The 23,465-nt window shown below is 42.0% G+C and overlaps 1 protein-coding gene across 1 annotated transcript in view; it reads left to right on the forward strand.

Annotated features, from left to right (window-relative positions):
• Window positions 1–229: 229 nt before the first annotated feature.
• Window positions 230–23,465, forward strand: part of LOC116462877 (5-hydroxytryptamine receptor 5B-like) — a 46,084-nt gene continuing 22,848 nt past the window's right edge. Inside the window, 2 exon segments of the mRNA XM_032145627.1 lie at window positions 230–881; window positions 884–1,005. Coding sequence (XP_032001518.1) covers window positions 230–881; window positions 884–1,005 — 774 coding nt within the window.

Here is a 23,465-nt window from a genome sequence, read left to right on the forward strand (position 1 = left end):
TGCTCTCTTTTACTCTTTCTACTGGAAAACAGGGTCTACGGGGGCTGCAGGCATACGTGCCAAAGGTGGGCTGCTGCCCGCAGAAGGGATCAGGGTAGGACGACCTGGACCCCTCTTCCACCCTCCCCCGGCAGGCAGTACCCCCTCCACGCCCCCCACCTGCCCAGTCCACGCCGAGCTCACTGACGACTCGTGGGCCCCCTGCCCTGGAGCTGCGATCCCGAGCGCCATGGAAGCCGCTAACCTTTCAGTGGCCACCGCCAGCGTTGCCCTTGCCCTGGGACCCGAGACCAGCAGCAGTAGCCCAAGCCCGAGAGGGATACTCAGTTGGACCCCGAGTGGTGCCGTCCTGCCGGGTCGGGGGCCGCCCTTCTCTGTCTTCACTGTCCTGGTGGTGACGCTGATAGTGCTGCTGATCGCCGCCGCTTTCCTGTGGAACCTGCTGGTTCTGGTCACCATCCTGCGGGTCCGTGCCTTCCATCACGTGCCGCATAACTTGGTGGCCTCGACGGCCGTCTCGGACGTACTAGTGGCAGCGCTGGTGATGCCACTGAGCCTGGTGAGTGAGCTGTCGACCGGGCGACGTTGGCTGCTGGGCCGGAGACTGTGCCACGTGTGGATCTCCTTCGACGTTCTGTGCTGCACCGCCAGCATCTGGAACGTGGCGGCCATCGCCCTGGACGGCTACTGGACCATCACGCACCACCTGCAGTACGTGCTGCGCACCCGCCGCCGCGCCTCGTTGCTCATGATCGCGCTCACCTGGGTGCTGTCGGCGCTCATCGCCCTCGCGCCGCTGCTCTTTGGCTGGGGCGAGGTGTACGACGCTCGGCTCCAGCACTGCCAGGTGAGCCAGGAACCCTCCTATGCAGTCTTATCCACCTGGGCGCCTTCTACCTGCCGCTTGGCGTGGTGCTATTTGTCTACTGGAAGATCTACAAGGCGGCCGAGTTTCGTTTCGGCCGCCGCGGGAGAGCTGTGCTGCCGTTGCTGGCCACCATGCAGGTGAGGGGTGGGCTGAGGAATGTTGCTTTGGGGAAGGGGTTGCTAGAGAAGGAGGCAACTTCGCAAATGGGAGAGTGGGCGGAAGCTTGTAATATTGGAGCGCGCGCCCAAAGATCACCTGGGGCGCACGAGGAAAAGTTTGCCATCGGTTCTTCTGAAGTGTGCACAGAGGGGCTTGTCACCGGCGCGTCTGGCACGCAAGCTAGGGGTTCGCTTGGGGGAAAGGGTTTCACCATCTGCACATTAGGGAGGCCGATCTGACACCGACCCACGACGCACGATATGGCCGGAGGGGCTTGTAGGTTCAGCCTGTCTCAGTAGCGATGAGGGCACATCTTGTTACCTGCACTATCTGTTGTTTTCCCCCTCAAGTGCCCCTGTCCATGTGAGTCCTGGAGCCGCCGACTTCCTTGTCCCAACTAGACCTAGAAGGGATGCAGTGGACTGGGAATTCGTCTTTCAGAAATTCCTGTGGCCAATCACGCCTTATTTTCTGTCTCCACCGTACCCCAGTCTATCCTCTGCAGTTCAGAGACTATTCCCCAACTCCATTAGCCAGCACCCTGCCAAGGAGAAAAGTGAGGATTTTAAAATATAATAATTGGTGTCACTTTGCTTTCCTTATCTCAACCCCAGAGCTGTCCTCTAGTGATTTAGGAAAGAGAACCATGGATTCAAATCCCAGCTTGGGACATTAGGACAGTTGCTTAATATCTGTGGGTCTCATTTCTTCATCTTTAAACACGTTCATTCGTAATTGATAGGGCTCTTGGTGAGGATTACGTGAGATGAAGAATGTAAAGCCCGTGGCATAGTGGCTGGCACACACTGGGTGGCAGACTGGCTGGAGAAAGAAGGGGTTCAACAGGATATTGCCTGGCAGTCCATAACGAGCAGGAAGATAATGCTGGAAATGTTATGAGATGAGCAAAATTGCAGTCGACAGATCTTCTCTTACTGTATTTATTATTCTGTCTGAAGCTTTCTGCCTTTTGGCCAGGATCTAATAGGTGCTCAGCATTCTTCTCACTCTGGAAGCCTCAACTTTCTCTTTTGAGGGTATCAGGTATTTCAGGTAACATGCTCCCCGTCCTATAGATTAACAGGATTTATTCCCCTTTGCAAATACAATACATAGGTGAGGGAAGAGGTGCATATGAGAGGAAAAAGAGACAAGGAAAGTTTTTTGTTACTAGTTTTGTTTTAATTTTGGAAAATTAACTCAGATACTATGGTACAGGACAAATACATGTGATTTTTAAAGTAGGCCTTTTTTCTTCTTCATTAAATGGCAGAGGAATTTTGCAGCATAAAATAGGAATGTCAAGACTATAATTGGAAAGTGTTGGTGAGGGAGAGCTTTATTCAGAATTAATGATGTTCTTTGAAAGGTCCCTTGGAAATGCCTGGGGTGATTATAGCTTTTCTGTCTGATTGCCGAGGTAGGGCTGACTTTTAATAGCTACATCAATCCAATGTGCACTTAGAGAAATCATGGTGAAATGGATGCCGGAAAATCTTGCCAAGCCTGATTTTAGTGTTCATTTTTGACAGCTCCCATTCAGGCAGGTGACATAGGGAAGAGGTGCCTGGATGAGAGGCTGGCCAATCTGGAGTGTCCATTGGTGGATGGAGCTCTGAGAGGAAGAGGAACTGTTAAAAATTTAGCCACTCCGGGCAGGAGGACCTGGGGCAAGCCCTTCCCCACTTTGGGCCTCAACTTCTCTAACATACAGTATTCTTGTAAGTCATGTCTAAGGGCCTTGAATCACAGGATGCTGAGATTCTAGATGGGGTAGTGTTCAGGAGCATGCTGCTTCTATGGGTCGCGCAAGCCCTCACTCAAACTTCTGGATAATGTTCCTTAGTCCACGTTTGCAAGCCTTCTGGCAACAAGACACCTAAACAAAAGTGTAAAACACTGCACCAGGAATACTTTCTCTCTACTTTCCCCCACCTGCATCATTCTACACTCCAGGGGAAATGAGCTGGATTGAGTTTAAGCTCTGCAAAGTGTCTGTACTGTTTTCTGTAGGGAACAGGAGCCTATATGAAGCCTGAAGGCCTCTGTTGATGAGGCTGTGTAAGACCTTCATCTTTTTCAGAATTCTGTGTCTAGGTCCCAACACTAACATATTATAAGAAAGGGGTCTTATCAGAATGTAGTTTTTGGGCAATGATTAATCCTTTGGGGGCAAAATGCAGTTTTTGAAAGTTGAGAGGGGAAAAAAATGTTTATTGAGTGAATTGTCTCTTCCAGACACATTTCTGATGCTTTACATTCACCCTTTCATTTCATTCTCACAATTCAGTAAAGTTGGCATTAAGTCTCTATTAGTCAGGATAAGCTAAGGCATGCTGTGGTAACATGTAACACCAAACCAGAAGTTATTTCACTCTGACTTAAAGTTCAACGTGGGTCTGGTGGCCCACCTGCATAGCTCTCTTCCAGACAGTCTCTCATGAATTTGGGCCATTTATCATTTTTAGCTATGCTGTCTTGCACATGTGCCTTCCAGATTTACTGTGGGAGAAGAGCTACATATGGAGATATGCCAGCTTTTTACTGCCTTACCCTGAACTGGAAACATGTCATCACTATTTGCAGCCCATTGGCCAGCCATTGGCAGTGAATTGGAGGGGAGCATGTGGCTATCTGGTGAGCACTATCTTTGCCATAAGGCCCTCATTTTACAGATGAGAAAACTGCAAGAGAAAACTGTGGTAAGGCACCACAAACCTAGTTCATCCAAAAACACACAGTTACTGGGTAGAAAGGCTGAAAGTTGTACCAGATCTAAGAATCACTATTTTCGGCCAGGTGTGGTGGCTCATGCCTGTAATCCCAGCACTTTGAGAGGCCAAGGCAGGCGGATCATGAGGTCAAGAGATCGAGACCATCCTGGCCAACATGGTGAAACCCCATCTCTACTAAAAATACAAAAATTGACTGGGCGTGGTGGCACACACCTGTAGTCCCAGCTACTCTGGAGGCTGAGGCGGGAGAATTGCTTGAACCTGGGAGGTGGAGGTTACAGTGATGCGAGATTGTGCCACTGCATTCCAGCCTGACGACAGAGCGAGACTCCGACGCAAAAAAGAAAAAAAGAAATCACTGTTTTCATTACTAAAATATATCACTGTTTTCATTACTCCATGCTGTCTCCAGGGACTTGACTTCTGAGGCCTGCCCCTCTGCTCATGGGTGTCTCAGCTTGAGAGGAATGAGGCAGTCATAGCCCAGTCAAGGTGGATCCCACAAAGCAGGATCTCAAAACTGTTCGCGTGAACTCTCCTTTTCAGGAGAGCTGAACACAATTGAGCACAAAAGCCTTGCCTGCTTCCCTCAGGGGACAGGTTTAATTCCTGCCCTGGTGTCTTTTCTTTCAACATCTTAAACTGAGACTCTGAGCATCCCATGTACAGTATAATCTGCTCCCCACCCCAAACCAACCCCCGTGGGTTACGATTACTTCCTACTGCCCTGTGCCCCTCACTGTTTAGAAAAGAAGAAATATTATTTCTTTGGCTTTTAAAATGTGACATTAAAAGGGTTTTTTTTTCTGTCTGTCTCTCTTTTCTTTGCTATTGCTTGTTTGATTTCTGTGTGCAATTTGATGCCGGGAACTAGTTATCCATCAGGCGTAGTAGTCATACTACTTAGAACCAGAATTCTTTTAGGGACCCATAGAAATGTTTTAATTTTAATTTCTTTTAAAATTAGAGGAAAAATGAATATAACACTAATGAATATATTATAATGAATCCAGTGTTGCTTATACTTGCTTATGCTAGTCTTTAAATCAACATAATTTTAAGTATTTCTAAATGAAGGAAGGGATACATCAAGGCAAAGACGTCTAGGGACCACACAAATTATAATGAAGCCTTGGTTAATATCTTGCCCTCATTCTTTTTTTTAATCATACTATTGCTTTCTTTAAAAAATTTTTAAATATATTTTTTAATAGCTTTGGGGCTACAAGTGGTTTTTGTTTACGTGGATGAATTATATAGTGGTTAATTCTGAGATTTTAGTGCAATTGTCACCAGACTAGTGTCCCCTTCTAAGTCTCCAACGTCCATTATATCACTCTGTGTGCCTTTGCATATATTCATAGCTTAGCTCCCACTTATAAGTGAGAATGTATGGTATTTGGTTTTCCATTCCTGAGTTACTTCTCTCAGAATAATGGCCTGTAGCTTCATCCAAGTTGCTGCCAAAGACATTATTTTATTCCTTCTTATGGCCAAGTAGTATTCCATTATGTATATATACCACATTTTCTTTGTCTACTCATTCATCGATGGGCACTTAGGTTGGTTCCATATCTTGGCAGTTGTGAATTGGGTTCTTGCTCTCATTCTTAATAAATATATATTGGGAGATAATGTACACAGTGGTTAAGAGCATGGGACTTGGAAACAAACGTGGGTTTCAATTTTTTGACTGCCACTTATTAGCACTTCAGCCAAGTGACTTAATCTACATCTGCAATTCTGCATATGTAAAATGGAAATATTACCACGTGTCTTTTAATATTCTTGTGAAGAGCAAATGAAATTCTATCATATGTGGAGTCCCTTAAGTAGTAAACCATGAATAATAGCTACTGCATTACTTTTGTTATTTTTCTACTTCTCTTTAATAAGAAAAGCATTATTTTATTTCTCTTATTGCTATTCCTTATAATCATAGGTAGATTATTTATTGCTTGTGTAGAAAATTATCCCACAGTTTAGTGGCTTAAAAGAACAAACATGTATTAACTCACAGTTTCTGTGGTTTGAGCATTGGGAATGGCTTAGCTGGGTGGTTCTGACTTGACATCTCTTTTGGCTGTAGGCAAGATGTTGCATGGGGCTGCAGTCATTCGAAAGCTTGACTGAGGCTGGAAACTTTGCTTCCAAGATGGAGCACTCCCATGCCTGTTGACAAGAGGCTTCAGATCCTTGAGAAAAGGACATCTCCAAAGGGCTGCTTGGGTGGTACCACATGATAGCTGACTTTCCTCAGAGCAAGCCATCCAAGAGAGTGAAGCAAGGAGGAAATTGCAGTGCTTTTTATGACTTAGTCTCAGAAGTCACATATGATTATTTTCTATTCATTAGCAGTGAGTCACTAAGTCCAGCTCACACTCAAGAAAAGAGGAATTAGGCTTCGTCTTTGGGAGAAGTGTTTCCCAAAACATATTGAATGTAGTGTTCAAAATTACTCGATTGACTTACTGATCTTATGTATCACGCAATGTCCTCTGAGGTTTCAAAGAATGAATAAGCAGTTTCCTGCTCCCAGTGGATTTTTAGTAGATTATAATTATAGAATTATAAATGCAATAAAGTCTTATAAGTGCTCTGCTAGAAATCTATCCAAAGTACAATGGTATCTGAAAGATTTAATAGTGTATGGGAAAGCACTACGTAAACTGTGAAGGGCAAAGTAAATGTGAGGTATTGAGCTTTAGGGTTCATGTCAACTTGGAGCCTAGGTTTTAGATAATGCTGTATTACAAAAATTTGACTTTCTAAGCCAGTCCTCTTTGTTGACATTTTGTTTGAACAGTGACACACTGCCATAAAGGTTATGTGCAGTAGGCCCCAAGTGACCCAAAATCTGTACAGAGCCATTTATGTTTATGTATTTATTTTAAATTGACAAATAGTAATTGTATATACTTATGGGATACAATGTAATTTTTAAAAATTTTGTATTTTTAATTTTTTGTAGGTATACAGTAGATTTATATTTTTATAGGGCACGTGAGATATTTTGATACAGGCATGCAATGTGTAATAACCACATCAAAGTATATGGGTTATCCATCACCTCAAATATTTATCCTTTTTTATGTTACAAACAATCCAGGCCAGGTGTGGTGGCTCACGCCTGTAATCCCAGCACTTTGGGAGGCCAAGGCGGCCGGATCACGAGGTCAAGAGATTGAGACCATCCTGGACAACATGGTAAAACCCCATCTCTATAAAAATACAAAAATTAGCTGGGTGTGATGGCACGTGCCTGTAGTTCCAGCTACTTGGGAGGCTGAGGCAGGAGAATTGCTTGAACCCGGGAAGGCGGAGGTTGCAGTGAGCTGAGATCGTGCCACTACACTCCAGCCTGGCAACAGAGCGAGATTCCATCTCAAAAAAAAAAAAATCCAATTATACTATTTTAGTTCTTTTTAAATGTACAATAAATTATTTTTGACTATATTCACCCTGTTGTACTATCAAATACTAGATCATATTCATTCTATCTAACTGTATTTTTGTGCCCATGAACCCTTCTCTCTTACCGCCTCCCACTACCCTTCCTAGCCTCTGGTAACTATCATTCAACTCTCCATCTCCATGAGTTCAACTGTTTACATTTTTAGCTCCCACAAATAAGTGAGAACATGTGAAATGTGTCTTTCTGTGCCTAGTTTATTTCACTTAACATAATGACTTCCTGTCCCATCCATGCTGTTATGATGGGATATCATTGTTTATATGTATGTACCACATTTTCTTTATCATTCATCTATGAATGGCCACTTAGGTTGTTTCCAAATCTTGGCTATCGTGACTAGCACTGCAATAAACATAGGAGTGCAGATATCTCTTCTATATACTGATTTCCTCTCTTTTAGATATATAGCTGGCAGTGAGATTGCTGAATGATATGGTAGCTCTATTTTTAGAGTTTTGAAGACCCTTCAAACAGTTCACCATAGTGTCTGTACTAAGTTACATTCTCACCAACAGTGTACAAGGGTGCCCTTTTCTCCACTTCTTCACCAGCATTTGTTATTGCCTATCTTTTGGATACAAGCTGTCTTAACTAGGGTGAAATGATATCTTATTGTAGTTTTGATTTGCATTTCTCTGATGAGCAATGATGTTGAGCACATTTTAGTACACCTGTTTGCTATTTGTCTTTTTTTGAGAAATGTCTATTCAAATCTTTTACTCACTTTTTAATCAAATTATATGATTTTTTCATATAGAATTATTTGAATCCCTTATATTTTCTGGTTATTGAATCCCTTGTATATTCTGGTTATTAATCCCTTGACAGATGGATGGTTCACAAATATTTTCTACCATTCTATGGGTTGTCTCTTTGTTGATTGTTTTCTTTGCTGTGCAAAATCTTTTTAACTTGATGTGATCCTACTTGTCCATTTTTGCTTTGGTTGCCTGTACATGTGGGGTATTACTCAAGAAACCTTTGCCAAATGCAGTGTTCTAAAGAGCTTCCCCAATGTTTTCTTGTAGGAGTTTCATAGTTTGAGGTCTTAGATTTAAGTCTTTAATCCATGTTTAATTGATTTTTACACATGACAAGAAGTAGGTGTCTAGTTTCATTCTTCTGCATATAGATAGTCAGTTTTCCTAGCACCATTTATTGAAGAGACTGTCCTTTCCCCAGTGTATGTTCTTTGAACCTTTGTCAAAAATGAGTTTGCTGTAGATGTATGGATTTTTTTCTGGGTTCTCTATTTTGTTCTATTGGTCTTTGTGTCTGTTTTATGCCAGTACCATGCTGTTTGGGTTACTATAGCTTTGTAGCACAGTTTGAAGTCCAGTAATATAATTCCTCCAGTTTTGTTGTTTTTGCTCAGGACAGCTTAGGCTACTCTGGGTCTTTTGTGTTTTTATGTAAATTTTAGGATTGTTTTTTCTATTTCTGTGAAGAATGTTATTGGTATTTTCATAGGGCTTGCATTGAATCTGTAGATTGCTTTAGGTAGTATGAACATTTTAATAATATTTATTCTTCCAATCAATGAACATGGAATACCTTTCCATTATATTGTATCATCTTCAATTTCTTTTTTTTTCTGTTTTTTTGAGACAGAGTCTCATCCTGTTGCCCAGGCTGGAGTGCAGTGGTGTGATCTCAGCTAACTGCAACCTCTGCCTCCTGGGTTCAGGTGATTCTCCTCCCTCAGCCTCTCGGGTAGCTGGGATTACTTGTTATCTTCAATTTCTTTCATCAGCCTTTTATAGTTTTCTTTCTAGAGATCTTTTGCTTCCTTAAGTTAATTCCTAGGTATTTAATTTATATGTAACTATTGTAAGTGGAATTACTTTTTAAATTTGTTTTTTCAGATTATTTGCTATTGTGTACATGTACCCTAAAACCTAAAGTATAATAATAATAATAATAAATAAAAATAAAAAAAGAAATACAGAAATGCTACTGATTTTTGTATGTTGATTTTTTTTTTTTTTTTTTTTTTTTTTTTTTTTTTTTTGACAGTGGGAAACTTGCCATTTTTTACTGTTATATTTCCAGTGCCTGGAACTGCCTCTGGCACCATAGTACATGCTCAATAAATATTTACCAGATGCTGAATACAAAATATATAACATCTGCCAATTTCTTTTTTTTTTTTTTTTTTTTTTTTTTTTTTTGTGCAGGTTTGTTACATATGTATCCATGTGCCATGTTCATTTCCTGCACCCATTAACTCGTCCTTTAGCATTAGGTGTATCTCCTAATGCTGTCCCTCCCCCCTCCCCCCACCCCACAACAGTCCCCGGAGTGTGATGTTCCCCTTCCTGTGTCCATGAGTTCTCATTGTTCAATTCCCACCTATGAGTGAGAACATGCGGTGTTTGGTTTTTTGTCCTTGCGATAGTTTACTGAGAATGATGTTTTCCAGTTTCATCCATGTCCCTACAAAGGACACGAACTCATCATTTTTTATGGCTGCATAGTATTCCATGGTGTATATGTGCCACATTTTCTTAATCCAGTCTATCGTTGTTGGACATTTGGGTTGGTTCCAACTCTTTGCTATTGTGAATAGTGCCGCAATAAACATACGTGTGCATGTGTCTTTATAGCAGCATGATTTATAGTCCTTTGGGTATATACCCAGTAATGGGATGGCTGGGTCAAATGGTATTTCTAGTTCGAGATCCCTGAGGAATCGCCACACTGACTTCCACAATGGTTGAACTAGTTTACAGTCCCACCAACAGTGTAAAAGTGTTCCTATTTCTCCACATCCTCTCCAGCACCTGTTGTTTCCTGATTTTTTAATGATGGCCATTCTAACTGGTGTAAGATGGTATCTCACTGTGGTTTTGATTTGCATTTCTCTGATGGCCAGTGATGATGAGCATTTCTTCATGTGTTTTTCGGCTGCATAAATGTCTTCTTTTGAGAAGTGTCTGTTCATGTCCTCTGCCCACTTTTTGATGGGGTTGTTTGTTTTTTTCTTGTAAATTTGTTTGAGTTCATTGTAGATTCTGGATATTAGCCCTTTGTCAGATGAGTAGGTTGCAAAAATTTTCTCCCATTCTGTAGGTTGCCTGTTCACTCTGATGGTAGTTTCTTTTGCTGTGCAGAAGCTCTTTAGTTTAATGAGATCCCATTTGTCGATTTTGGCTTTTGTTGCCATTGCTTTTGGTGTTTTAGACATGAAGTCCTTGCCCACGCCTATGTCCTGAATGGTATTGCCTAGGTTTTCTTGTAGGATTTTAATGGTTTTAGGTCTAACATATAAGTCTTTAATCCATCTTGAATTAATTTTTGTATAAGGTGTAAGGAAGGGATCCAGTTTCAGCTTTCTACATATGGCTAGCCAGTTTTCCCAGCACCATTTATTAAATAGGGAATCCTTTCCCCATTTCTTGTTTTTGTCAGGTTTGTCAAAGATCAGATAGTTGTAGCTATGCGGCATCATTTCTGAGGGCTCTGTTCTGTTCCATTGATCTATGTCTCTGTTGTGGTACCAGTACCATGCTGTTTTGGTTACTGTAGCCTTGTAGTATAGTTTGAAGTCAGGTAGCGTGATGCCTCCAGCTTTGTTCTTTTGGCTTAGGATTGACTTGGCGATGAGGGCTCTTTTTTGGTTCCATATGAACTTTAAAGTAGTTTTTTCCAATTCTGTGAAGAAAGTCATTGGTAGCTTGATGGGGATGGCATTGAATCTATAAATTACCTTGGGCAGTATGGCCATTTTCACGATATTGATTCTTCCAACCCATGAGCATGGAATGTTCTTCCATTTGTTTGTATCCTCTTTTATTTCATTGAGCAGTGGTTTGTAGTTCTCCTTGAAGAGGTCCTTCACATCCCTTGTAAGTTGGATTCCTAGGTATTTTATTCTCTTTGAAGCAATTGTGAATGGGAGTTCGCTCATGATTTGGCTCTCTGTTTGTCTGTTATTGGTGTACAAGAATGCTTGTGATTTTTGTACATTAATTTTGTATCCTGAGACTTTGCTGAAGTTGCTAATCAGCTTAAGGAGATTTCGGGCTGAGACAATGGGGTTTTCTAGATATACAATCATGTCATCTGCAAACAGGGACAATTTGACTTCCTCTTTTCCTAATTGAATACCCTTTATTTCCTTCTCCTGCCTGATTGCTCTGGCCAGAACTTCCAGCACTATGTTGAAAAGGAGCGGTGAGAGAGGGCATCCCTGTCTTGTGCCAGTTTTCAGAGGGAATGCTTCCAGTTTTTGCCCATTCAGTATGATATTGGCTGTGGGTTTGTCATAGATAGCTCTTATTATTTTGAGATACGCCCCATCAATACCTAATTTATTGAGAGTTTTTAGCATGAAGAGATGTTGAATTTTGTCAAAGGCCTTTTCTGCATCTATTGAGATAATCATGTGGTTTTTGTCTTTGGTTCTGTTTATATGCTGGATTACATTTATTGATTTGCGTATGTTGAACCAGCCTTGCATCCCAGGGATGAAGCCCACTTGATCATGGTGGATAAGCTTTTTGATGTGCTGCTGGATTCGGTTTGCCAGTATTTTATTGAGGATTTTTGCATCAATGTTCATCAAGGATATTGGTCTGAAATTCTCTTTTTTGGTTATGTCTCTGCCAGGTTTTGGTATCAGGATGATGCTGGCTTCATAAAATGTGTTAGGGAGGATTCCCTCTTTTTCTATTGATTGGAATACTTTCAGAAGGAATGGTACCAGTTCCTCCTTGTACCTCTGGTAGAATTCAGCTGTGAATCCATCAGGTCCTGGACTCTTTTTGGTTGGTAAGCTATTGATTATTGCCACAATTTCAGAAGCTGTTATTGGTCTATTCAGAGATTCAACTTCTTCCTGGTTTAGTCTTGGGAGGGTGTATTTGTCGAGGAATTTATCCATTTCTTCTAGATTTTCTAGCTTATTTGCATAGAGGTGTTTGTAGTATTCTCTGATGGTAGATTGTATTTCTGTGGGATCGGTGGTGATATCCCCTTTTTCGTTTTTTATTGCATCTATTTGATTCTTCTCTCTTTTCTTCTTTATTAGTCTTGCTAGTGGTCCATCAATTTTGTTGATCTTTTCAAAAAACCAGCTCCTGGATTCATTAATTTTTTGAAGGGTTTTTTGTGTCTCTATTTCCTTCAGTTCTGCTCTGATTTTAGTTATTTCTAGCCTTCTGCTAGCTTTTGAATGTGTTTGCTCTTGCTTTTCTAGTTCTTTTAATTGTGATGTTAGGGTGTCAATTTTGGATCTTTCCTGCTTTCTCTTGTGGGCATTTAGTGCTATAAATTTCCCTCTACACACTGCTTTGAATGTGTCCCAGAGATTCTGGTATGTTGTGTCTTTGTTCTCGTTGGTTTCAAAGAACATCTTTATTTCTGCCTTCATTTCATTATGTACCCAATAGTCATTCAGGAGCAGGTTGTTCAGTTTCCATGTAGTTGAGCGGTTTTGAGTGAGTTTCTTAATCCTGAGTTCTAGTTTGATTGCACTGTGGTCTGAGAGACAGTTTGTTATAATTTCTGTTCTTTTACATTTGCTGAGGAGAGCTTTACTTCCAACTATGTGGTCAATTTTGGAATAGGTGTGGTGTGGTGCTGAAAAAAATGTATATTCTGTTGACTTGGGGTGGAGAGTTCTGTAGATGTCTATTAGGTCTGCTTGGTGCAGAGCTGAGTTCAATTCCTGGATATCCTTGTTAACTTTCTGTCTCGTTGATCTGTCTAATGCTGACAGTTGGGTGTTAAAATCTCCCATTATTATTGTGTGGGAGTTTAAGTCCCTTTGTAGGTCACTGAGGACTTGCTTTATGAATCTGGGTGCTCCTGTGTTGGGTGCATATATATTTAGGATAGTTAGCTCTTCTTGTTGAATTGATCCCTTTACCATTATGTAATGGCCTTCTTTGTCTCTTATGATCTTTGTTGGTTTAAAGTCTATTTTATCAGAGACTAGGATTGCAACCCCTGCCTTTTTTTGTTTTCCAGTTACTTGATAGATCTTCCTCCATCCCTTTATTTTGAGTCTATGTGTGTCTCTGCACGTGAGATGGGTTTCCTGAATACAGCACACTGATGGGTCCTGACTCCTTATCCAGTTTGCCAGTCTGTGTCTTTTGATTGGAGCATTTAGCCCATTTACATTTAACGTTAATATTGTTATGTGTGAATCTGATCCTGTCATTATGATGTTAGTTGGTTATTTTGCTCGTTAGTTGCTATAGTTTCTTCCTAGCCTCGATGGTCTTTACAATTTGGCATGTTTTTGCAGTGGCTGGAACCGGTTGTTCCTTTCCATGTTTAGTGCTTCCTTCAGGAGCTCTTTTAGGGCAGGCCTGGTGGTGACAAAATCACTCAGCGTTTGCTTGTCTGTAAAGTATTTTATTTCTCCTTCACTTATGAAGCTTAGTTTGGCGGGATAGCAAATTCTGGGTTGAAAATTCTTCTCTTTAAGAATGTTGAATATCGGCCCCCACTCTCTTCTGGCTTGTAGAGTTTCTGCTGAGAGATCAGCTGTTAGTCTGATGGGCTTCCCTTTGTGGGTAACCCGACCTTTCTCTCTGGCTGCCCTTAACATTTTTTCCTTCATTTCAACTTTGGTGAATCTGACAATTATGTGTCTTGGAGTTGCCCTTCTCGAGGAGTATCTTTGTGGCGTTCTCTGTATTTCCTGAATCTGAATGCTGGCCTGCCTTGCTAGATTGGGGAAGTTCTCCTGGATAATATCTTGCAGAGTGTTTTCCAACTTGGTTCCATTCTCCCCATCATTTTCAGGTACACCAATCAGACGTAGGTTTGGTCTTTTCACATAGTCCCAAATTTCTTGGAGGCTTTGTTCATTTCTTTTTATTCTTTTTTCTCTAAACTTCCCTTCTCTCTTCATTTCATTCATTTCATCTTCCATCAGGGATACCCTTTCTTCCAGTTGATCGCATCTGCTACTGAGGCTTCTGCAATCTTCGCGTAGTTCTCGAAACTTGGCTTTCAGCTCCATCAGCTCCTTTAAGCCCTTCTCTCCATTGGTTATTCTAGTTATCCATCCTTCTAATTTTTTTTCAAAGTTTTTAACTTCTTTGCTATTGTTTTGAATTTCCTCTCGTAGCTCAGAGTAGTTTGATCGTCTGAAGCCTTCTTCTCTCAACTCATCAAAGTCATCCTCCATCCAGCTTTGTTCCGTTGCTGGTGAGGAACTGCGTTCCTTTGGAGGAGGAGAGGTGCTCTGTTGTTTAGAGTTTCCAGTTTTTCTGCTCTGTTTTTTCCCCATCTTTGTGGTTTTATCTACTTTTTGTCTTTGGTGATGGTGATGTACAGATGGGTTTTTGGTGTTGAAGTCCTTTCTGTTTGTTAGTTTTCCTTCTACCAGACAGGACCCTCAGCTGCAGGTCTGTTGGAGTTTACTAGAGGTCCACTCCAGACCCTGTTTGGCTGGGTGTCAGCAGCGGTGGCTGCAGAACAGCGGATTTTCGTGAGACCACAAATTCAGCTGTCTGATAGTTCCTCTGAAAGTTTTGTCTCAGGGGAGTACCCGGTTGAATGAGGTGTCAGTCTGACCCTACTGGGGGGGTGCCTCCCAGTTAGGCTGCTCAGGGGTGAGGGACCCACTTTAGGAGGCAGTCTGTCTGTTCTCAGATCTCCAGCTGCGTGCTGGGAGAACCACTACTCTCTTCAAAGCTGTCAGTCAGACAGGGGCATTTAAGTCTGTGGAGGTTCTTTGCTGAGTTTTTGTTTGTCTGTGCCCTGCCCCCAGAGGTGGCGCCTACAGAGGCAGGCAGGCCTCCTTGAGCTATGGTGGGCTCCACCCAGTTCGAGCTTCCTGGCTGCTTTGTTTACCTAAGCAAGCCTGGGCAATGGCGGGCGCCCCTCCCCCAGCCTCGCTGCCGCCTTGCAGCTTGATCTCAGACTGCTGTGCTAGCAATCAGCGAGACTCCGTGGGCATAGGACCCTCCGAGCCAGGTGCGGGACACAATCTCCTAGTGTGCCGTTTTCCAGGCCCGTTGGAGGAGCGCAGTATTAGGATGGGACTGACCCGATATTCCAGGTGCCGTCTGTTTCCCCTTTCTTTGACTAGGAAAGGGAACTCCCTGACCCCTTGCACTTCCCGAGTGAGGCACTGCCTCGCCCTGCTTCGGCTCGCGCACAGTGTGCTTCACCGTCTGTCCTGCACCCACTGTTAGGCACTCCCTAGTGAGATGAAACCGGTACCTCAAGCAGAAATGCAGAAATCACCAGTCTTCTGTGTCGCTGGGGCTGGGAGCTGGAGACCGGAGCTGTTCCTATTCGGCCATCTTGGCTCCACCCTCAACATCTGCCAATTTCAAATAAGCTAATAGAACAGTTCTGGAGACCAGAAGTCTGAAATCAGGCTGTTGACAGGGACACACTTCCTTCAAAGGCTGTAAAGGGGAAGAATTTTTCCAGCTCTGATAGCCCCAGGCATTCCTTGGCTTGTGGTAGCATAACTCTAATCTCTGGCTCTGTCTTCCTGTATGTTGATTTTTTATCTTGCAACTTTACTGAATTTGCGTTTGAGTTCCAATGGTTTTTCAGTGGAATCTTCAATTTTTTCCAAATCTGCAAATAATGACAATGTAACTGGACTTCTTCCTTTCCAATTTGTATGCTCTTTATTTCTTTCTCTTGTCTGATTGTACTAGCTAGGACTTCCCATACTATGTTGAATAACAGCAGTGACAGTGTCCTTGTCATGGACACTGTCCTTGTCATGATCCAGTGTCCTTGTCATGGACAATGTCTTTGTCATGTTCCAGATCTTGGAGGAAAGACTTTCAGTTTTTTCCCATTCAATATGATATCAGCAATGTTTCTGTCTTTTATGGCTTTTATTGTGTTGAGATATGTTTTTTCTATACCTAATTTTTAAAGGGTTTTTATCATGAAGAGATGTTGAGTTTTATCAAACGGTTTTTCAATATCAATTGAAATGATCATATGGTTTTTGTCCTTCATTCTGTTGATATGATGTGTCACACTGACTGATTTGCACATGTTGAGCCATTCTCGCATCCTGGGATAAATCCCGCTTGGTCATGATGAATGATATGTTTAATGTGTTATTGAATTTGATTTGCTAGTATTTTATTGAGGATTTTTGCATCAACATTTATCAGGGATATTGGCCTATAGTTTTTTGTTTGTTTGTTTTAATGTGTGTTTGTCTGGTTTGGGTATCAAGATAATACTGCCCACCATATAATGAGTTTGGAAGTATTCCTTCCTCCTCTATTTTTCAGAATAGTTAAAGTAGGTTTGGTATTAGTTCTTCTTTTAATGTTTGGTAAAATCCAGCAATGAAACCATTGGGTCCTGGGCTTTTCTTTGCTGGGAGACTTTTATTATGGCTTTGGTCTTGTTACTTGTTATTGATCTGTTCAAGTTTTGGATTCTTCATGGTTCAACCATGGTAGAAGGCTATCCATTTCTTCTAGGCTTTCCAATTTACTGGCATATAGTTGCTCATAGTAGCCTCTAATAATCCTTTGAATTTCTGTGCTCTCAGTTGTAATGCCTCCTTTTTCATCTCTGATCTTATTTATTTGGGTCTCCTCTCTTTTTTCCTGAATCTGGTAAAGGTTTGTTGGCTTTGTTTATATTTTCAAAAGATTAACTCTTAATTTTCTTGATGTTTTTATTGTTTTCTTCATTTTAATTTCATTTATTTCTGGTTAGGTCTTTATTGTTCATTATCTTCTAATTTGAGTTGGGTTTGCGCTTGCTTTTCTGGTTCTTTAAAATGCATCATTAGGGCTTTTTGTGAAGTTTTTTTTATTTTTTTGATGTTGGCAGTTATAGCTATAAATTTTCCTCTTAATACTGCTTTCATTGTGTTCCATAGGTTTTGGTATGTTGTGTTTCCATTATCATTTGTTAAATAATTTTTTTTTTCAGACAGAGTCTCACTCTTTCACTAGGCTGGAGTGCAGTGGCGCAATCTTGGCTCACTGCAACCTCCACCTCCCGGGTTCAAGCAATTCCCCCTGCTTCAGCCTCCCAAGTAGCTGGGATTACAGACACGTGCCACCATGCCCAGCTAATTTTTGTACTTTTAGTAGAGATGGGGTTTCACCATGTTGGCCTGGATGGTCTTGATCTCTTGACCTCGTGATCCACCTGCCTCAGCCTCCCAAAGTGCTGGGATTACAGGCGTGAGCCACCACACCCAGCCTATAAATTTTTAAATTCCTTCTTAATTTCTTCATTGACCCACTGGTCATTCGGGAGCATATTGTTTAATTTCCATGTGTTTGCACAGTTTCCAAAATTCCTGTTGGTATTGATTTCTAGCTTTATTCCATTATGGTCAGAGAAGATACGTAACATAATTTCATTTTCTAAAAATTAATTGACACTTGTTTTGTGGCCTAACATATTGTTTATCCATGAGAATGATCCATGTACTGAGGAGAAAAATGTATATTCTGAAACTGTTGGGTGCAATGTTCTGTAAATATCTATTAGGTCCATTTGGTCTATAGCACAGATTAAGTCCAAAGTTGGTTTGTTGATTTTCTGTCTGGATAATTTGTCCAATAATGAAAGTAGAATGTTGAAATCTTCAGCTAATATTGTATTGTAGTCTGTCTCTCTTTTTAGCGCTAAAAATATCTGCTTTATATATCTGAGTGGTCCAATGTTGGGAGCATATATATTTATAATTGTTACATCTTCTTGCTGAATTGACCCCTTTATTTATATAATGACATTTTTTGTCTCTTTTATAGTTTTTGTCTTGAAATCTATTTAGTTACATATAAGTATAGCTCTCCTTTTTCCTTTTTTTCTTTTTTTTTTTTTTTTTTTTTGAGGTGGAGTCTCACCCTGTCACCCAGGCTGGAGTGCAATGGTGCAATCTCAGCTCACTGCAACCTCCACCTCCTGGATTCAATTGATTCTCCTGCCTCAGCCTCCTGAGTAGCTGGGATTACAGGCATGTGCCACCTCGCCCGGCTAATTTTCTGTATCTTTAGTAGAGACATGGTTTCACCATATTGGCCAGACTGGTCTAGAACTCCTGACCTCGTGATCCTCCCATGTCGGTTTCCCAAAGTGCTGGGATTACAGGCATGAGCCACTATGCCTGGCCTCCTCTTCCTCCTCCACCTCCACCTCTGCCTCCGCCTCCTCCTCCGCCTCCTCCTCCGCCTTCTCCGCCTCCTCCTCCTCCTCCTCCTCCGCCTCCTCTGCCTTCCCTTGGTTTCCATTTGCATGGAATATCTTTTTCCATCTCTTTATGTCTATGTGCGTCTTTATAGGTGAAGTGTATTTCTTGTGGGAAATAGATTGTTGGGTCTTGTGGCTTTTTAAAAATCATTCAGCCACTTAATCCCTTTTGATTGTGAAGTTTAGTTTATTTACATTCAGTGTTATTACTGATAAGTGAAGACTTACTTCTGTCATTTTGTTACTTGTTGTTTTGTGGTCTTTTTTCCTTCCTTCTGGTCTTCCTTTTAGTGAAGGTGATTTTCTTTGGTGATATGTTTTAATTTCTTGCTTTTTATTTTTTGTGTATGTGTTGTGTGTTTTTTACTTGAGGTTACCATGAAGCTTGCAAATAATATCTTATAACCCAGTATTTTAAACTGATGACAACTTAACACTGATTGCATAAGCAAACAAATAAGCAAAAAGAAAATCAATAAAAACTCTTTGTTCTCCTGCTTTTTAACTTTTTGTTGTTTCTATTTATATTGTATGGTACTATGTCTTGTAAAGTTGTCATAGTTATTTTTTTTATTGGTTTTATCTTTTAGTCTTTCTGCTCAAGATTGAGTAGTTTATACACCACAGTTACAGTGTTATAATATTCAGTGCTTTTCTATGTACTTAAAATTACCAGTGAATTTTGTACCTTCGGGTGATTTCTTAATGCTTTTTAACCTACCTACCTTCCTTCCTGCCTTTCTTTTCTTTTCTTTCTTTCTTTTCTCTCTCTCTTCTTTTTTTTTTTTTTTTTTTTTTTTTGAGATGGAGTCTTGTTCTATCACCCAGGCTGGAGTGCAGTATCTTGGCTCTCTGCAACCTCCCCTTCCTGGGTTTAAGCGATCCTCCTACCTCAGTCTTCCAAGTAGCTAGTGTGAAAGGGTATCTTGGGGCCCCCAAATCGCCAAGCTAAAGGGAAAAGTCAAGCTGGGAACTGCTTAGGGCGAACCTGCCTCCCATTCTATTCAAAGTCACCCCTCTGCTCACTGAGATAAATTCATATCTGATTGCCTCCTTTGGAGAGGCTAATCAGAAACTCAAAAGAATGCAACCATTTGTCTCTTATCTACTTATAACCTGGAAGCCTTCTCTCCACTTCAAGCTGTTCCCCCTTTCCAGACCCACCCAATGTTCATCTTACATATGTTGATTGATGTCTCATGTCTCCCTGAAATGTATAAAACCAAACTGTGCTCTGACCACCTTGGGCACATGTTGTCAGGACCTTCTGAGGCTGTCATGGGTGCACACTCTCATCCTTGGCAAAATAAACTTTCTAAATTAACTGAGATCTGTCTCAGATTTTCTGGGTTCACACTAGGATTACAGGCATGCGCTACCACTCCAGGCTATTTTTTTTTTTTTTTTTTTAGAGATGGGGCTTTGCTATGTTGGCCAAGCTGGTCTCAAACTTTTGGCCTCAAGTGATCTGCTCAACTTGACCTCCCAAAGTGCTGGGATTACAGGCTTGTGCCTCCATTCCCAGCCTATCCCTTTCTTTCTGATTGAAGAACTCCTTTTAGCATTTCTTATAGGACAGGGCTGGTGTTGAAATCTCTCAGCTTCTGTGTGGTAAAGTTTTTATTTCTTCTTCATGTTTGAAGGATATTTTGCTGGATATGCTATTCTAGGATAAAAGTTATTTTCCTTCAGCACGATAAATGTGTCATGCCACTGTCTCCTGTACTGTAAGTTTTACACTGAAAAGTCTGCTGCCAAATGTGTTGGAGCTCCCTTGTAGGTTATTTCTTTTCTCTTAATGCTTTTAAGATCTTTTCTTTATCCTCGACTTTTGGTAGTTTATTAAATGTCTTGAGGTAGTCTTATTTGGGCTAAATTTGCTTGGTACTCTATAACCTTCTTGTACTGGGTATTGATATCTTTCTCTAGGTTTGGGAAGTTCTCTGTTATCTCTTTGAATAAACTTTATACCTCTCTCTCTCTCTCTCTCTGCCTCCTCTTGAAGGGGGATAACTCTTAGATTTGCCCTTTTGAGGCTATTTTCTAGATCTTGTAGACATGCTTCATTCTTTTCTATTCGTTTGTCTCTTTTGACTGTGTATTTTCAAATAGCCTGTCTTCAAGCTTACTTATCTTTCTTCTGCTTGATCTATTCTGCTGGTAAGAGACCCTTACAATTGCATTTTTCAACTCCAGAATTCATCTAGATTCTTTTTAATTATTTCAATCTCTTTGTTAAATTTATCTGATGAGATTCTGAATTCTTTCTTTGTGTTATCTTGATTTCATTGAGTTTCCTCAAAAGAGCTATTTTGAATGATCTATCTGAAAGACCACATATCTGTCTCTCCAGAGTTGGTCCCTGGGGCCTTATTTAATGGATTTGGTAAAATCATATTTTCCTGCATGGTCTTGATGCTAGTCAATGTTTCTTAGTATCTGGGCATTGAAGAATTATGCATTTATTGTATTCTTCACAGTCTGGGCTTGTTTGTACCCATCCTTCTTGGGAAGGTTTTCAAGGTATCCAAAGGGAATTCAGTGTTGTGTTGTAAGTTTTCAGTCACTACAGCCATATCTGAATTAGGGGGCAACACAATCCCAGTAACACTGTGGCTCTTGTAGTCTTGTAGAGGTATCACCTTGGTGGTCTTGGTGAAGATCTGGAAGAATTCTCTGAATTACCAGGAAGAGCCTCTTATTCTCTTCTCTTTCTTTCAAACAAACAAAATCGCTCTGTGCTGAACTACCTGGAGCTAGGGATGTGGTAACACAAGTACCCCTGTGGCCACCAGCACTGGGACTGTGCTGGGTCAGACTTGAAGCCAGCACAGCACCAGGTCTTGCCCAAAGCCCACAGTAACTACTACCTGGCTACTGCCTAGGTTCAGTCAAGGCCGTAGGGCTCTGCAATCAGCAGGTGGTGAGGCCAGCTAGGCTTGTGTCTTCCCTTCAGGGCGACAAGTTCTCCTAGGCCATGGGCAGGTCCAGAGATTCTGTCCAGGAGCCACGGCCTGGAATCAGAAACCTTAGAAATCTACCTGGTGCTTTATTCTACTGCAGCCAAGCTTGCAGCTAAGCCACAAGACCATGTTCTTCCCACTCTTCCCTCCCCTTTCCACAAGAAGAGGAGTCTCTCTCCATGGCTACCACCACTTTAGGCCTGTGGCGAGTACTGCCTAGCTACCATTAATATTCACTAAGGCCCAAGGGCTCTTCAGCTTGTGGTCAATGCTGCCACGCCTGTGACTCTCCCTTCAGGGCAGTGGGCTCTCCTCTGACCCAGGACAGGCCTAGAAATGCTGTCCAGGAGCCACGGTCGGGAATTGGGGACTTTAAGAGTCTGCTTGGTGCTCTACCCTACTTCGGCCAAGCTGGTATCTCAGCTGCAATACAAAAGCTCCTTTATTCTTTCCTCTGCTTTTCTCAAGCAGAAGGAGTCTCTCCTCATAGCTGCCACAGCTGGGAATGTGCTGGGTCACACCTGAAGCCAACACATCCCTAAGTCTCATCCAAGTCCTATGGCTTGTACTGCCTGGGTATTACTCCTGATTATTCATGTCCCAAGGACTCTTTAGTCAGCAGGTGATGAATCCTGCCAGGATTGGGTTATTCCCTTCAAGGCAGAAGTCCCCTTCTGGCCCAGATGTGTCAAGAAATGTCATCCAGGAGCTAGGATCTGGAATGGGGGCCTCAGGACTCCGCCTGATGCCATATCCTACTGTGGCTGAGCTGGTATCAAAGCTACAAGACAATGTCATCTTTAGTCTTCCCTCTCCTCTCCTCAAGCAAAGGGAAGCAGTTTCTCCTGAAACTGTAAGCTGTGCTGCCTAGGGTTTGCTGAGGAGTGACACAAGCAGTCCCTTGGCTGCCCTGGTTGGTGTCTCACTAGATTACTTGCCCCCAAAGTCCACTGACTCCAAGTCCAGCGAAGCACCAGGACTTGCCCAGGAATTATAGTCCTTGTGGCCTAGATTGCCTTTTAAGTTTATTTAGAGCCCCAGAACACTTTAGGCCTGCAGTGGTGGGACTCGCCGGAAGTCAGGTTCTGACCACTGGTATGGGCAATTCTCCTATGGTTAGGCTAGGTTTGGACTAAATGCTTCCTCTGTAGACATCAGCTGAGTTCTGCCTGGCATTGCTTTCTGCTGTGACAAGGCAGCACTGAGTTTTAATGCAAAGTCCCATAATCACTGCACTTTCCCTCCAACAAGCACACGGATTCTCTCTCCACACCACATAGCCACTGCCAGGGGATGCTGGAGGGGTGGCATCAGCAATTCAAGACTGTCTTTCCTATTGTCTTCAGTGCCTTTTTCAGTGATACGAAGTTAAAACCAGAAACTGTATCACTCACTGTGATGGCTAATATTGAGTGTCCACTTGATTGGACTGAAGAATGCAAAATATTGTCCCTGGGTGTGTCTGTGAGGGTGTTGCCAAAGGAGATTAACATCTGAGTCCATGGACTGGGAGAGGCAGACCCACCCTCAATCTGGGTGGGCACCATCTAATCAGCTGCCAACGTGGCTAGAATAAAAGCAAGCAGAAGAACATGGAAGGACTTGACTCACTGAATCTTCTGGCCTTCATCTTTCTTTCTGTGCTGGATGCTTCTAGCCCTCAAACATCTGACTCCAAGTTCTTGTTTTCAGACTCTTAAACTCATACCAGTGGTTTGCCACGGGCTCTTGGGCCTTCGGACACATCCTGAAGGCTGCACTATCAGCTTCCCTACTTTTGAGGTTTGGGGATGTGGACTGGCTTCCTTGCTCCTCAGCTTGCAGATGGCCTGTTGTAGGACGTCACCTTGTGATCATGTGAGTCAATACTCATTAATAAACTCCCCTTCATATATACATCTATCCTATTAGCTCTGTCCCTCTAGAGAACCCTGACTAATACACTCACCAAATTTTTGGTTCTTATGAAGGTGCTTCTTTGTGTGGATAGTTGTTCAATTTGTTGTTCCTGCAGGGAGGACAATAAATGAAGACTTCTATTTGGCCATCTTTGCTCTGCCTCTGAATGAGCAATTAATGTTTTGGGATATATATATATATAT

This window comes from Hylobates moloch, unplaced genomic scaffold (genome assembly GCF_009828535.3).
Source record: "Hylobates moloch isolate HMO894 unplaced genomic scaffold, HMol_V3 SCAFFOLD_24, whole genome shotgun sequence".
In the NCBI taxonomy this organism is placed as follows: Eukaryota; Metazoa; Chordata; class Mammalia; order Primates; family Hylobatidae; genus Hylobates; species Hylobates moloch.